Here is a 16,219-nt window from a genome sequence, read left to right as displayed (position 1 = left end):
AGTCTACATAGATATTTATTTCCTCAGTGTTTCCTAAGAGTAGCAAAGCCATGCTGGTGCTCATGCTTGAGCAGGCTGCCTCAGCTTTGAGGGAGAGGGAACCGGGAGGTAGAGCACTGAAACAGAGGGGCTGAGACCTTTGGTTTCCTTGCAGCTGACTTAATGAGTCCTCATGGACTAGTGAAATAAATGCTAGACCACTGATGAACAGTGCAAGTGAGGTTCTGGATGTCAAGTGCTCTTTCTTGTGGAGAACCACGGGGACCGACAGGCACAGTGCCTGTGCCTCTGGGCAGGAGACTCTGGAAATGTGGGTGCATGCGGTCCACTCACATGTCCCTGGAAGCAGCAGCTCGTCTCTTCCTCTGAAAGCCCCTCACCGGCCCCTCCCCTGTCAGAACTCTGCAACTCTCATTAATGCTGCACCTGATTCACAATCACCTAGTGCTGCTTAATGGAGAGACCTAGGCTTTTGAGCACAATGCCACCTGCCAGGGCCCAACCACACTTAGAAGCCTGAGGATGGGCTTGGGGCAGGGAATCAATTTTCTACTTCTGCTGGTCATCTGAAAACCCCAACTCAGAGATCACTTGGTTTTAGGGTTTGGGTTCCTAGCAACTGTCAGCGTTTACTAGAGCCAGAGCTAAAACACCTGCCTGCCAGTCCCAACAAGAGCTGGGATCAGGAAAATATTTGAAGCACTGCACCAGAGTATAGGCAGGAAGGATTGGAACTAATAATCTGAAAGTTTAGAATGCATCAAGTGTGATGGGACTTCAGTTATGATTCTGTACACATCCAATGTGGATCCTTCTGCCAGGCCTAGTTAGGAGCCCCAGCACTATTTACCCAGGCTGGGCTCTGCTGCTGCCAGAGTGCCATGTAGGAACTTTCCACACGAGGAGTGCAGGGGGAGGGGAGCAGCTGAGGCTCCAGCCAGGTGGTGGGTGGGATCAGCGTTCCCTAGACTGCTCATATGAGCATTGTGGAGGCAGAAATACTGTAAGCCCATTTTCCATGCTTTATGGCAGCAGTGAGGTGTAGGATATAGTGAACATCAGGCTAATGTTACCTCCTCTGCTTAACTCCAACATACCAACATAACTCCACATATCCCAATGAGCACATGTGCACCAGCTATCAATCATACCAAGAAAAGACTGGGTAAAATCATACCATGAGGAAATCCAGTTTGGGAAAAAAAAATACCTTTATATCCTAGTCCACCATACCTAGGAGCTCTGGTGGTCTAGTGCCTAAGGCATTTGGCTGCTAACCAGAAGGCTGGTAGTTCAAACCCACCAGTCACTCCCTGGAAGGAAGATCGTAGAGATATTGCCTTGGAAATCCAAGAAGGGATTGCGACGAGTTGGATTTTACTTGATGGCAGTGAGGGTCCCCCCCCCCGCCCCCGGCCATACCTGAAGGTCCCTGGGTTATACAAAGGCTTTGTCCTGGACCACTAAAGGCTAGTGGTTCAAATGTAGCTAGTGGCACCTGTGGAACAAAGGCCTGGCAATCTGTTTCTATAAAGATTACAGGCAAGGAAACCCTGTGTAGCAGGTCTACTCTAAACACAGCGTTGTCATGAATTAGAATCAACTCAGTGACAATGGGTTTGGATGTATGCTATACCTATTATATTTTGGCTGCTTTAGGCAGGTCAGCCAAAGCATTTAAACACAGTTTGGTTTAAATGACTTTCCATTTAAAAACCAAATAACCAAAACTCACTGCCATGGAGTCGGATCTGCTCATAGTGACCCCTCCTTGGGTTTCTGAGGCAGTATCACTACGAAGTAGATTACCCAACCTTCCTCCCGAGGAGTGGCTGGTGGGTTTGAACTGCCACCTCTGGTTAGCAGTCAAGTGCCTTAGGCACTACGCCACTAGTCGTGGTGCCTAAGTCCCTCCTAAGTTGCTGCCTAGAACTCTCAGGACGTCTTTACCTCAAAAATACAGGGCTTTATTCTAGCATGCTCCTTAGAAGAGGAATTAAACTGGATGGGCAAAGGCAGAAGAAAAAGAAACAAGCAAGCAGAGAGGCTAATACAGTTTGGTTTTTATGGTTAACGTGTGTTCGGCTGGGTGCTGAGTTACCCTCACCACATTGGCCTCCTGGGTAGGAACATGCAGCAAAGATGCTGCTACTTTGGGGCTTACAAAATCATGAGCACAGTGGGTCCACCTTCCACTATGAAGTGCACAGATTTCATAGGATGGAAAATAGTCATAGCTGAAGGCACTTTAATCAAAGAGCAAATCTGGTGCCTGAGATTGTTTGCCTTCTGGTAGCGCTGATAAATCTAGACACCACCCTATTGGAAAAACAGCACTGCCTGCAGCTGGGGATCAGTGAGCCTACTGAGCACGTGTGAGGGCCGCTCATTGGTAAAACTTCTTGAGGCTGTTAGCGTGGTCAATTAGCAGCTGGCACGGGGTGAACTGTTTTCCATAGACAGCTTCATACTTTCTGAGCCGGTCCACTATCTTCTGAGCACCATACAGGTCCACAAAGCGGAAGGGCCCTGCATGGAAAAATGGGACTTTGTTGAAGTAGACAGCAACACGAGCTCTAAGATAAAGTGAGCTAACCGCCCAATTTGTAAGACCAACCTCCAAGACAAGGGGGGAAGCCGAGCCCAAAGACAGCTCCGATGTCTCCCTCAGCAGGTGTGGCCAAGATCCCTTCCTGCAGGCACATGGCAGCCTCGTTCACAAATCTTGTCACCAGGCGGTACTGGATGTCTTCATCAGAGGAGCTGTCAACAAGAAGAGACTATTAGGTATAGGAAGAGTAAAAGGGGAGGGAAGCAGGCACTGAAGGTACAGAATATTAAGGGAGGGTTGGCGTGACAGCTCTGACAAGCAGCAGTGAACCTCCACCTCCATTGAGAAGACTCTGCCTGGGAGTCCCTGCTTTTCCTTGGCAAAGAGTTACTTTCCTAATTGAGATGAAACAGCACCTAGAACAGAGCTTCGCCCAGAGTAGGTAGTCAATAAATGTTTGATTTTAAACCAAAACCAAACTCACTGCCACTGAGTCAATTCTGACTCATAGCAACCCTATAGGACACAGTAGAACTGCCCCCATAGGTTTCCAAGGCTGTCCATCTTTACAGAAGCAGACTGGCTCACATTTCTCCTGAAGAGTGGCTGGTGGGTTTGAATTTCCCAACTATCAATTCCTCACAAATGATAGCAAAGCATTTGGGAGAGTGGAAGGGCCTAGGACCATGTGTCTTTTTAGCTGCTCTCTGGGACCTTGACAGCAAGGGCTGAGCAGGGGCCGTAACAAGGCCACAGTTCTTACTAGAGGTAAGGTGGCTGGGGAAGAGCTCAAAAGGACACAGCACTATGCCAGCATCAGGAATGTTCCTTCTGCTCAGGGACGGTGACCATAACAAAGCAGTCTTGGCTGCCAGAGACACAGCTGTTTCCCTGCCATCAGCCACCCCACTGACTTACACTTCAGACTTAGGAGGCATCTTCAGACTTGCCAAAATACTGTCCACATCAGAATTCAAATTCTTACTCTTCACACCCTCTTGGTAGATGTAAAAGCCTTTCCCAGATTTGCGACCTAAAGGAACCAAAAAAGGGACAGTTCAAATTCTCAGAGCCCTTGCCTGAGAATTCTCTTCTCTGCTGGCTTGTTACAAAAGTCTAGCCTCTCTTTTGTATTCCTGAATTTGTTTACCTTGCTAAACCTGGAGATTTAGTCTTTGTCAGAAGAGTTGGCAAAGGAGAAAGCTCTGTGTATCTGGATGAGAAAGGTAGCACTTGGGTGAGTTCTGTAGTCCAGGCCTGAATGCTGATTTTGCTGCTACTTTGCCAAGAGAGAAAGCTGCCTCTCAGGTGGCCTCACTGTACTTTGTGTTGAAAGGTTTTACTTTTCCACACAAAGGGCCAGACAGTATGTTAACACCCTAACCACAGAGCTTGCTCTTACAGCATCAGAGATGTATTAAAGGTCTCAACAAAACAATGCACACACAAAAAAACAACCAAACTCGATGCTGTCAAGTCGGATTCAACTCACAGCGACCCCTCCTTGGGTTTCTGAGGTGGTATCACTATGGAAGTGGATTGCTCAATCTTCATTCTGAGGAGTGGCTGGTGGGTTTGAACCACCAGCCTTCTGGTTAGCAGCCAAATGCCTTAGGCACTACGCGACCAGAGCTCCTATTATTAAAGGTCTCAGGAAGAAGAAAATGCCTGCCAGTCTTGCATGATGTGGGCCAGGTGACGGCAGAGCCCCAGGGGGCTAGAGTACTGCCTTTAGTCCAAAATCTTCAGGTCCAGCCTAAAAGGAGGTTCTCATGAAATCATTTTTGAAATTCTCTGACAATGGGCTCTGTGTTAGGAAATATTGTCTTCTGCATGGGCATTCTGCAATTCTTTGGATTCGGGAACTGTTCAGAACTCATTTTTCTTTGAGGCTACTCACCGAGGAAACCCTTGGATACCATCTGCTTTAGCAGCTCTAGATTTCCACCTCCAAATCGCTCCCCAAAGGCTTTGCCTAGATCTTCTGCTACGTGTTTAGCTACATCCACACCAACTTCATCCACCAGTGTGGCAGCACCCACAGGAAAGCCAAAGCTTGTGGTCAGGGAATCCAGTTTCTTGGGATCAGTTCCTTCCTGAAGAGGGAATGAAGCAGGGACCTCAGAGGAAGGCTACCTAAGACCCCGTCCCACAGGTTCCCTGTGCTGCCCAGACAAGCCTGGTGCAAAACTCATATCTCTTTTCAATGCTACCTGTGGAAAATCAGGGCCTTTCCTAACCTACAGTAGTTGTAAGAAAGTTTGGAGGTGAAACAATTATTCCCCTCTTGTTTTCACCTTTGAATCTCAGTAATAAGAAGATTCTACTGAAGACTGGGCTGTTGCCCATGACTGAGAGGAGAAACATTGCCAGGGAACCGTGCTGCAGAACACCATGATCCTGGGTCTCAGCAAGCAGCCAGTGAAGGCATCCATCCCTTTCCTGCCCGTGAATGACTTGTCTGGCTAGCTGAGGGATAGGCGTCCAGCAGAAGCAGATGCAGCACTGGACAGACCAAGAGGACCATGATCTAGATGGTCCCTGCCTCAAAGGGGACGCAGGACTGGCACACGCGAGCATGTGGGGAGACCTTTGCCGTCTGCATCAGTGAGGAAGCTAAAGGAACAGTTAAAACTGTGCCCAGTGCAGTGCAGCATGAGCCTTCCTGGAGAAGAGCCAGGAGTTAGTCCGGTAGAAGAAAGCTTTCCACATCTTGACATTATCAGTTTGGAGACTGATTTAAGTGGAAGATGCCTCAGACATTCCAGACAATAGTACTAACCTGGAGAATTCGGATGACTTCAGACATCATGGGTGCAAGACACCTGGTGGTATAGAAGCCGGGTCCATCCTGCCAAGGGAGAGAAAGTGAGCTCACAGGGACCTCCGCTGCTGAGTCTGAAACTGCTCTCCCTTTCCCAGATGTCACTTCAAAATGGAAAGTGATCAATAACCTTAGTCCAAATACTTAAAATTAAACTGGAGGGGAAGCCATACCCAGGGGTATCAATCAGCACAGCAAATAATATCATGATCACCTGAAAGGTATAGGGTGGCTAGGAGAGCCCTGCCCTGTCTCAGACACCCCTCATTCCTACCCCAAATCAGTGACAGACAGTCGATACCAGTGTCCGTACTATAGACAACTATGGGGAAAAAAAAATCATACCCCAAACTGGTGTATTTATCCCAGAAGAGTTAAACAGAATAGTTACAAATGAGCCCAGAGATACAAGGAGTCTTAGTAAAACTTTTTAAAACTTGCCACTCTGTCACATAGCTCCTTACCTTAACTACAATGATGACTTTCCCCTGCTTGAGACCAACAGTGACAGCTGAAGCAGTTGTGTCCTTAGATGTTTTTTCGGTTGTGATAATCTCCAGCAATTGCATCTTGTCCACAGGCGAGAAGTAGTGCATGCCAATTACCTGGCAGGGGACGGGAGGCCGAGAGTCAGGAATGCCCAGGACTCCCAAGCACTCCTTGATTCTGGGGAAAATGGTGGGGGAAAGGTGGCTATGATGAGAAACACTGCTTGGTGTACTTAGATGATGTGGTCCTTTGATTAAAAAGTTCAGTGTGTTCAGTGGGAGCTGAAGGAGAATCCTCTCCTGCTTCTGGGGTATTTCACTAAGGGCATCTGAGCCTACCAACAATCAGTGCCAGGATCACAGCTCAAGGCCTATTCGACGTACAGGGGGAGAATGGATAAAGGTGCCACTTCCATGATGCTGATGCTTTACGTGGGAGGGCCCACTATTTTGGGGGGGAGGGGGAAGGGGAGGAGGGAGGAGAATGAATTGATCTGCTGAACTGTGAGAGATGTATGGATTTTACATAGATGGGTCTCACCACCAGGACACCAGGTTTAAATAACACTTTTTAATACTCAAGCACCAGGGGTGGTACCCAATAAGCAACCACAAACTTACTGCATCAGACTCTCTGGGGGTAGGACCCAGAGCTGTGCTTTATTTAACAAGCCCTCCAGGGGATTCGGATGCATGGCTAAGGTTTGAGAACTACCTCTTTTAACTAATAGTCTTCACAGTAGAATTATGAAAGAAGTCTAATTCATTAATTTGTAGTTTTACTTTTTCCCTACTTTAACTGTAAGGTATAATTAATAGTACCTATCATCTATTGTCTGCTTAAGGAGCTTTGGTGGTGTAGTGGTCAAAGCATTCAGTTGCTAACCAAAAAGTCAGTGGTTTGAACCCACCAGCCATTCTGAGGAAGAAAGATGAGACAGTCTGCTTCTGTAAACTTAGAGCCTTGGAAACCCTATGGGGCAGTTCTACCCTGTCCTATAGGATCACTGGAGTGGAAATTGACTCTAAGGTAGTGGGTTTATTGACTGCTTACCGTCCACCAGCTACCTGTTCTTGAGTACATTTATCACGTGCTCCTTATGTTAATCCATTATAGCCCTGTCTACTATGCACATGAGGAACAGAGACAGCAAGAGGTTAAAATGAGCAGCTCAGGCTCCGTTAGCAAATGGCAGAGTGGGATTCTCTCACAGACCTTCTCCAAAGCCTGACCACTGACTACTATAACACACAAATCACTTAAATGTCATCTAAACTTAGCAATTCCAAAGTTGCTTCTAACTTACAAAAACTTTACTTATGTCTTAAATAGTTAAAAGCATGGGACCTGACATGGACTCAGTATTCCTGAGCAAAATGGAATTAGATTTATAATTTATAAACAATACAATGCATCGATCTTAGAAGTGAGCTGTGACAACTGTATGTAATCAATACCCCAAACAAAACATATTCATATCACTCAAGAAATTTGTGCCTAAGGTGACCAACTCATCCTGGATTGTCTGTGATGGACCAGTTGTAACACTGGAGGGCTCGCATCCCTGAAAACTCTTCAGTCCTCAGCAATCTGAGATGGTCAACATGCTTTGGCCTTACTTTCATATGAATGACAGGAGGCCAAGCTACCCAAGATACCTGGAGGCAAGGATGGCCAAGTGTGACGCTTGTTCCACTCGCCAGAGAGATTAAGAAGTTAGCATCAAATGAAAGATGACAGTTGTTCTTTCCATATTTTAAATGCTACAGAGGTGTTTTGGGTGATAGGACATAGCTACTTTATACTGTTTCTCCATCTCCCTCAGTGTCAGACTATTAGCTGCCATTTCTCCCTATTCTCTGTCCTGATATTGCCGAGCCTGCCCCCATCAAGCCTCATATCATTTCTAATCAGCTATGTGCTAGGAAACTAGATTACCCTGGATTAGCGAGCTTGTATAAACGGCATAAGAACAAATAGGCTTTTGTGTTTTTAGCACGGGGACTTAGTATCAACAATTTCTGCTGTTGAAAGGTCTTTTATGTTTCCTGCCAACCTCTGGCTGATTCTGGTTAGATGATGATAATCGATATCTTCCAGAGAGGTGAAGTGTTTTATTCCCCCATAAATGATTTCACTTCCCCTTAATTACTCTTGTAGATACTAAAATCCAAAGACAAATTTCCAGGCATCAAGCCACCCACTCACTGAAACTGTTCTACACCCACCCCCGCTCAAGTCCTGGGCTGAAGGTCTAAGTGAAGCTACAGGTGGACACATCCTGTCACAGCCCTGATCTTCCATCCCCAGGTCGGCAGCGGGAACCAAACTGATCCCAGACAGTCCCCAGAGTGTGCTCTGTAGAAGCATATTTGGGAGCAGTCGTTCTTCTTTTAGGGCCTATCCTTCAATTCCTAATTGTAGGATAATGGTAGGTTTTAAAATCTGCATCTGCAAGGTAATACACATTAGGGATACAAATCACTTTTAAAGATGTATGTTAGTTGTTCTTCATTTATTCTTACATTTCATACTGGTCCTGGTATTGGGTTTTCTGTGGCCAGCTTTCAGAAATACACTGTCATCCCCATCCACTTACTTCGTAACCCACACCCATCTCTTCTCTCCTCGTGCTCTAAGATATCAGTAAACCAATTCAGGGTTCTCTGTTCAGAATTTACCTTATCAGGTCTTTTGCTGACAGCCGCAATTTCATTGATTGGGAGAGCAGAAGTGTTACTGGCAAAGACACAGTGCTGTGGGATCACCTACAGGGGAAAGGATTTAAGAATGTGTCATGTAGGCCTGGCAGATGACTATAGTCCAAAGCAAAGCTAATGAGTGACACTTGGGCCTGCCCACCCTCTCACCCAGAACTGCTCAGACATTAGATTCCATTCACCCAGACATTTACAGATTACCTAAGGGCTCTGTGTTGGGGGAAATGTGCTGACCTTTTTGCTGCCCCATTCCAAGCCTTCCTCTAGTTATGGCCCATTTTAAGGTCACCTAATTCTGACCTGGGGACTACATCTCAGCAGTCAGGTAAGTAAAAGACCTTAGATTTCCTACTAATAAGATGGATTGGATGTTCTCCTGAAGGTCTTTGACCTACTTTCTCTGATTTTCTAAGTATACATCTGTCTGAACCTCATTCTTTCAGAACAACTTCTTCAAGCATCCCCTACCTTAGATGATTTCACTAAGAAAGAAGGAGCATATGACATATTATATAAGTAACCACAACATACATGGCACATTTTGAATTTTACCATTCTCTGTATTAATAATTATTCTGCCTAGAGCTAGTATCTCTCTCTTTCTCTTAAGAATTATCTGCTAAAAATCAATGATCCCCTTAGTATCTCCCCTTCCTCATATCTTTTCTTTCTCTGCCTTGCAGGCTCTGTCCCATCCCTTTTCCCCCTTCCCCTTTATGTTTCCACTGTGTCTCCTATATTGATTTGCTCTTAGCCCACAGTCCTCTCAATCCCTTGTCTTTCTTTTCTCCTTGACCAGTGGCTTCCTAATTGCTAAAACTAACAGTTTTCTCCACTCAGATATCCCCCAAGCCTAGATTTCCCAAAAGCAAATACCATCACCTAAAAATGGTAAATGCCCTCCTCTCACCCTGGCTGTGTTTGCTTTTGGTACTCTTAGGACCCACCTGCCGCTGGCTTGGCAGTGCCCTCCGAGGGCCCTGGGAACATGCTCTAACTCTCTTAAGCTGAAATGCCATCTAGCACAGAGAGGACACAACTCTACCCAGCTCTTCTGAACTTACGCCCTCAGGTGAATCTAGCATTGCATTTTGCCTAAAGAAAAAATTTTAGAAAATGTCTCATAAGTGAAATTTTTTCTACACAGATAGAGCTGCTTTGCTTCAGTTTCTAAACCTTCCTTGAGTTCACAGTCACTAGGAGAGCAGGTACAGTCCCCACATGGAAGGGATCTTGGGAGCACTGCCTGATTTGTCACGGTCGATTGCTCCAGACACCTAGAGTGTTGTCAAGTCAGTCCCAGTTCATTTATTCCACTTCCTAACTCACATGCCATTTATATAACTACAGGTCTGGTCCTGTCTCAGGCCTGGATTACTGCTAGTTCTACTTTCCTGGGCTCGTTCTTTGTACCACTCCTTTCAAGTACTTGTTTTGTTCACATCATTGGCTATCTTAAGAACTGGCTATTGCAGAGCATTTGGGATCAGAATGTAAGCACCATTTCTATAGAACTAGCATCTGAATCTTGCCTGGGGAAGCTGCTTCTCCCCAATTTCCTCTGCTGACTAGACCTGAGGAAGTTTGGTTATAGTTTACAGCCAGCTAAAAATCTCAAGACATCTTGCTGTACTCCATGACATTATTATCTGTGTGCCTGGGTAACTCAACTTCCATAAGAGTAAGACTAATGATGCAAGCAGCCATCTAGATGCAACAATGGGTCTCTCCTTGGCCAGAGCAAAGAAGAATGAAGAAAACCAAAGATTGTGGAAACAATTAGTCCAAGTAACTGATACACCATGCAATCCTGAGCCTATATGACTATGAGACCAGAAGAACTAGATGGTGCCTGGCTACCACTGTGAACCACTCAGAGGGGGATCTATGTAGGAGATCCTGGATAGGGTGGGAAAACAAAACTCAAAATCATTTAGTGGGGGGGAGAAGGGACCAAGGGACCAGGTTTGCTGGTCTGATAGAGCCTGGTGGAACCACTGAGACTATGGCCCCTAGCTGCCCTTCAGGTCTGGAATTGAACCCACTCCTGTGGCTTCCAGCCAAACAAAAGACAGGCATAGGAGGTGAACATTTACACTAGGTAGATATACTCCTTGGAGAGAACAATCATGGGAAAATAGAAGGGCTATGTATGCACAGGGATATAGCTCAGGGGGCAGGAGTTCATGGAGGGAAGGACACAGGCAAGAGGTAACTATGGGGAGGAATTGGGAGGGGAGCTGTTGCACTGTGGTAAATTGAAGTCAGTGTCATGAGACAAAGTGTATGTGAAATGCTGTATGGAAAGTGAATTTGCTCTGTAAACTTTCACCCAAATCACAATTAAAATAAAAATAATTTTAAAAAAATGAGAAAGGCTAATGAACCCTGCTCTACTTGATTTTCTTCCCTCAGGACTTAAATCTGCCCTTTATTGCATATGCAATGTGCATGGGCTCACACAAACACTTATGTTTGGAAACGAATAGTCCTATAAAAAGTATCTTGAGTTTCCTATTGTTCCTTTTAAAATAGCAAACAAAAAAGCCCATCTCAGTGTCCTCCATTCACTACATTTGGATTCAAGTATAGGGGGCCCTTACTTACCGCTTCTACTTCCTTTAGCACTCTGTGCTTAAGATTAAGGTCCTCAAAAACAGCTTCAATCACCATGTCAACTTTTTCAAAACCGTGGTAATCAAGCTGCCCAGTCAACTTGCTGAAAATGGAGTCCCTTTCAAATGATGTTAGAGCTTTCTTCTTTACTTTATCATTCAATCTAGAAAAAACACATTCCTAGTCAGAGGGGAAGAATAGGAAACCAACACTGATTGAGTGTCCATAGACCAGACAGTACACTATGTGTTTTTCACCAACTCTATGAGGTAGTTATATTATTCCCATTCTGAGAGATCTGACTTGCTCAAAGAGGTTCAGAAGGACTCATGGTCAAACAGCTATTAAGGGAGGGTCCTGGGTTCAAAGTCTGGTTGACCTGCAGGTCTACACTTTTACTACAAAATGCCTCCAAATGCCTAACTTACATAAACTGCATCACTGGTAAAACTGTTTAATTTGCCAAGAGGAATAAATAACATGAATACTTAATGGCAAAACAAAAGAGCAGCTCTGATAATTCTCTGTCTACAATAGGGGAAAGAGTCAACGGCTGTCTAAGACCACATGGTTTTATATTTGCTTATCTATCGATTTATGTTATTTTGTAATTAGAATTCCCTACAGGATAAATACCAAGCATTATTTCTTATATCCTCAGTCCACATCCCACTCAGTACCTAGTAGCACACTGTATTGATTACATAAAATATTAACTCAAGGTTTCTTTTTCCCCATAGGGAACTACTTAGACATTTAACTGATTTTTTTTTATTGCCAAGGAAAACAGGCTCTCTCAGGTTTCAATATGACAACACTTTCAGAGTGGATGACCCAGAACTTTCCTTGAATGAAGAATGAAGCTAAAACCCATTCACTAATATCCTTAACCAGAAGAAAAGTTAAAAACATCAGATAAATTCAAAGAAATATTCAATTAAGGTCTTAAAGTATGTACCAAGTACCTCTTGGTTTCTGATGACCATGTTAGCAGTCAGCAAGTGAGATGCTTGTCAGAATTTAAACCATTAGCAGTTGCTCTAATCTAATGCCTAAGAAAACTACTTCCAAGAGAGGATAGGAAACAGGTTTATGTCCCAAGTCAGCAGTGTGGTGAGGGGCCCCTGGAACAGCTGATGTTTCTGAGGTGCAAAGGGAAACCTGGCACAGCTGTATCCAAAGGAGAGCAAATGGAGGAGGGTATTCTAGAGCAGTCGTTTCCCATTTTGACGACTGTATGAAATGCTGTTTTGGATACAATACTGATATCTATTTTTTTTGGTCAGAATCTTTTACTACAACTCCTTCCTATCTGCCAGGTCCTGGTTAACATTATGGTAGAACATATAAGCTTCCCTGCAGAACAGCAATAACAACATACTTAAGTTACATAGTCCATTTGAAAAACAAAAAATAGCTCACTCAGCTAAAAATCACATGCAGGGCAGACTAAGTGCAGCCAGCTTGTCTGTTATATTTGAGCATAGCATGACGCTGAAACCAATTCCCAAGGTGCCCAAGCTGCTGTCCATTTTTCCCCTCTATAAAATAGGCAGCGTGTGTGTGTGTGAAGGGTAGGCAGGGAGGGGGGAGAGCAATACCCACCCTTTATTAATTCAGAGGTAAGATTCAGACAGAGTCTGTCAAGTCTCAGACATTGCGGAGCCTAATCAGTTAACTGCTTCTCTATAGTAATACCAGTCAAAAAATAGAAGGTTCAAGGGTGGTGATCCCAGCCATGCCTATAGCATGCAGCTACCTCTTATCTCAGTTCCTCAACATGCAGAACCATGCTGTTCCAGTGTTCCATAACAATACAGCAATTAAATAGGGACAGTATCAAAATTCACAAACTGGAGAATTTCTAATCTGATAGTAAAGCATAAAGTAAATGGTATTTACCAAAAAAAACCACAAAACCCAAACAAACTCACTGCTGTCAAGTCGATTGTGACTCACAGTGACCCCTTCTTGGGTTTCTGAGGTGGTATCTCTACAGACGTAGATTGCCCAACCTTCCTTCCCAGGTGTGGCTGGTGGGTTTGAACCGCCAGCCTTCTGGTTAGTAGTCAAATGCCTTAGGCACTATGCCACCAGAGCTCCTAAGTGGTATTTAAAAATATCTAATTGCTGTGCACTCAAAGACTACAAGGATGTTAATGGTCTATAACAGCTGCAAAAAATAGGTGACAAAGGAATTAGTGTTTCTAAAAATCAAAGGAAACTCGGCTTGATTATGGAGTATCTAGGGCTCGTTATGTTCAGGAAAAAAGGAGCTATGAAGGGGGAAAAAAAACCATTGTAACCACCAGCAAAGGAGTGACAAGGTTGAGTGCAGGCTTACCCTTTGAATACTTGTTGCTGTCCTCGGCCTAAGCCGGCTACTGTAGCATCTTTAAGTATAGTCTTTAGTCCCTTATCCACAGAGACTTGGGCAATGCCGGCTCCCATCAGTCCTGCACCAAGAATAGCTAGATTCCTAAAAGGAAAGGACAAAACAGCTTTTGATAAATAACTCTGATTCATTTCCGTGACAGTGGGAGATTGCCCAAGTTAACATCCAAGACAGGGGGCCCTAATAAGTCAAATAAAGCAGGCACAACAATAAGGTATTCAAAATAATTTTTATGTCCAAAAATATACTTTAATAAATAATTGATTTTCAAAGTTAAGTGTAAAAATCTATTAGCTCTAAAAGAACTGGTATACCTAAAAAGAGAAAATTAGATTGAAAATTAGATTATGTTATGCCCAAAGACTAACCTCTCTTCTCTGATTACTCATTTGTTAGTGACTTTACCATTTTCCAGTCATCTTTGATTTCTTCTGAAATTTGTTTTCATGCCTCCATCCATTCAGTCTAATCTGTGCCTTTATCATCTCTCACTTAGATGATTTCAAAAGCCTCCTGGATGGTGTCTTTGATTCTAGACCTTACCCCATTTCAACTACCCCAATATACACACATTCTCTTTTCCATCCCTGAACTTTTCTTGAACTTTCATTACTATTTGCTTTACCCTTTAGTATTCTTGAATGGTTTCAAGTGTATTATTAAACTTAAGACATAGAAGAAGCTATACAGGCACTCTAACATTAAAAAGCTGGCTGGAGAGAACAGACACAAAATAGACAAGTAGAATAAAAAATTTAGCTTAGGTTATAGGTTGAAGAAGGACAAGACTTTAATAATTACAATAAGGCTATGAGGCTTTATGTTTTTTAATGAGGAAGAAGTGTGAGTACCTAGAGATGGTATCTCAAGGTATAGGGGTAGGAAAGGTCATTAAAACTGCACAGTTATGTGTGTTTGGTTTGGACCCCAAACCAAAGCCACTGCTGTTGAGTTGATTCTAGCTCATAGAACAGAGTAGAAATGCCCCATAGAATTTCCAAGGCTGTAGATCTTTATGGAAGCAGACTGTCACATCTTTCTTCCACACAGAGCCTGGTGGGTTCAAACTGCCAACCTTTTGGTTGGCATCCAAGCACTTTAACCACTGCATTATCAGGGATCCTTTGGCTTAGGAAGGGAGACCTAAATCATACTTCTATGGGACATCAACAGGGAGATAAGAAACTGTCTCTATAAGAGCCACTAGTGGGGCCTGGAGAAAACTCAGGATAGGCAGAACTCTGAAAGCCAAAATGTTCTTGGTAAAATTAAGGGATCAAATGTGATCAGGACAGAAGAGGTTTAGGGCAAGACTGAATTAAGATACACATCAAGCTCTACTGTTCTTCAAAGATCTATAAGCTCTGCTACACTATAAAATTCACAAGTGTTTTCATAGGTTCAGTTTAACTTACTTCACATCCTTCTGAGGAGCTCCAAATTTATTCTTCTTGCATAGGACTTGACCATGGTAGAGTCCTATCAAGGCCTTTGATTCTTTGGTCATTGCAAGCTCTCCAAATTTCTGAAAAGTAAAGGGGAACAACAGAATGTAGGACTTCACAGTCCAGGTGATGTGGGTCCTTCGGTTTAACTTTCTCGGCAGAGCAGAGGAAACTCCTTCAGGCAAAGCCTGAGTTCCTCACAGAGCCTCAGTTCCCCACCGATGTGTCTTTCCTTTACTCTTCTTCCTCTGAAGCACTTCCAGACAACTGCTTTGAAAAAGGTTTTGGGTATAACTGAGATCTCAGACTGTGTACCAAGAGGCTGTGGTAACCTTTTTTGTAGAATCAGAGTGTCAGAGTTAGAAGAGCCCTTCACAATCGCCCCAACCATCTCTCTCATTTTAAACATTGAGAAAAGGCAGCCCAGAGAAATGAAGTGATTTTCCTCAAAGCCACACTGCCTCTAGTGGCAGATATAGAACTTGGACTCAGGTGGTATGGCTCCCAACTCAAGTTCCCATTCTACCATAGCAGGGAGCCCTACATGAAGCCTTCCACTTTAAAAAGCATCTTAACACTTATGGAGAATAAGTCTCAATTTTGTGGTAAAGAACATGACATTAAAACCTGGCTTTGATCCTCAGCCTATACAACTATGAGACCAGAAGAACTAGATGGTGCCTGGCTACCACTGTCAACCACTCAGAGGGGGAATCTATGTAGGAGATTCTGGATAGAGAAGAAGAACAATGTGGAACAAAACTAAGAACCATTTGGGGGAAAAAAAAAAAAAGGACCAGGTTTACTGGTCTGATAGAGCCTGGTGGAACCACTGAGACTATGGCCCCTAGCTGCCCTTCAGGTCTAGAATTGAACTCACTCCTGTGGCTTCCAGCCAAACAAAAGACAAGCATAAGAGGTGAACATTTACACTAGGTAGACACACTCCTTGGAGAGAACAATCATGGGAGAACAGAAGGGTTGTGTATGCACAGGGAGACAGGAGTGGCAGGGGACAGGAGTGCATGGAGCGAAGGACACAGGGAAGAGGTAACTATCGGGAGGAAATGGGAGGGGAGATGTTGCATTGTGGTAAATTGTGGTCAATGTCATGAGACAAAGTGTATGTGAAATGCTGTATGGAAAGTGAATTTGCTCTGTAAACTTTCACCCAAATCA

The 16,219-nt window shown here is 44.1% G+C and overlaps 1 protein-coding gene across 1 annotated transcript in view; it reads right to left on the bottom strand.

Moving 5' to 3' along the window:
* Positions 1-2,386: 2,386 nt before the first annotated feature.
* The window catches only part of HADHA (hydroxyacyl-CoA dehydrogenase trifunctional multienzyme complex subunit alpha), a 52,983-nt gene continuing 39,150 nt past the window's right edge, over positions 2,387-16,219 (bottom strand). The window contains exons 11-20 of the mRNA XM_007938885.2: positions 15,011-15,120; positions 13,545-13,679; positions 11,192-11,363; positions 8,546-8,632; positions 5,840-5,980; positions 5,334-5,402; positions 4,452-4,647; positions 3,470-3,584; positions 2,618-2,763; positions 2,387-2,529 (exon numbers count right to left, since the gene is read on the bottom strand). Of these exons, the coding sequence (XP_007937076.1) occupies positions 2,387-2,529; positions 2,618-2,763; positions 3,470-3,584; positions 4,452-4,647; positions 5,334-5,402; positions 5,840-5,980; positions 8,546-8,632; positions 11,192-11,363; positions 13,545-13,679; positions 15,011-15,120 (1,314 nt within the window). The remainder of the gene's footprint in view (positions 2,530-2,617; positions 2,764-3,469; positions 3,585-4,451; positions 4,648-5,333; positions 5,403-5,839; positions 5,981-8,545; positions 8,633-11,191; positions 11,364-13,544; positions 13,680-15,010; positions 15,121-16,219) is intronic.

The sequence above is a fragment of the Orycteropus afer genome, unplaced genomic scaffold, assembly GCF_000298275.1.
Source record: "Orycteropus afer afer isolate SDZICR_OR568_19922 unplaced genomic scaffold, OryAfe1.0 scaffold00054, whole genome shotgun sequence".
Lineage (NCBI taxonomy): Eukaryota > Metazoa > Chordata > Mammalia > Tubulidentata > Orycteropodidae > Orycteropus > Orycteropus afer.
This window is presented reverse-complemented; position numbering and strand designations above follow the sequence as displayed.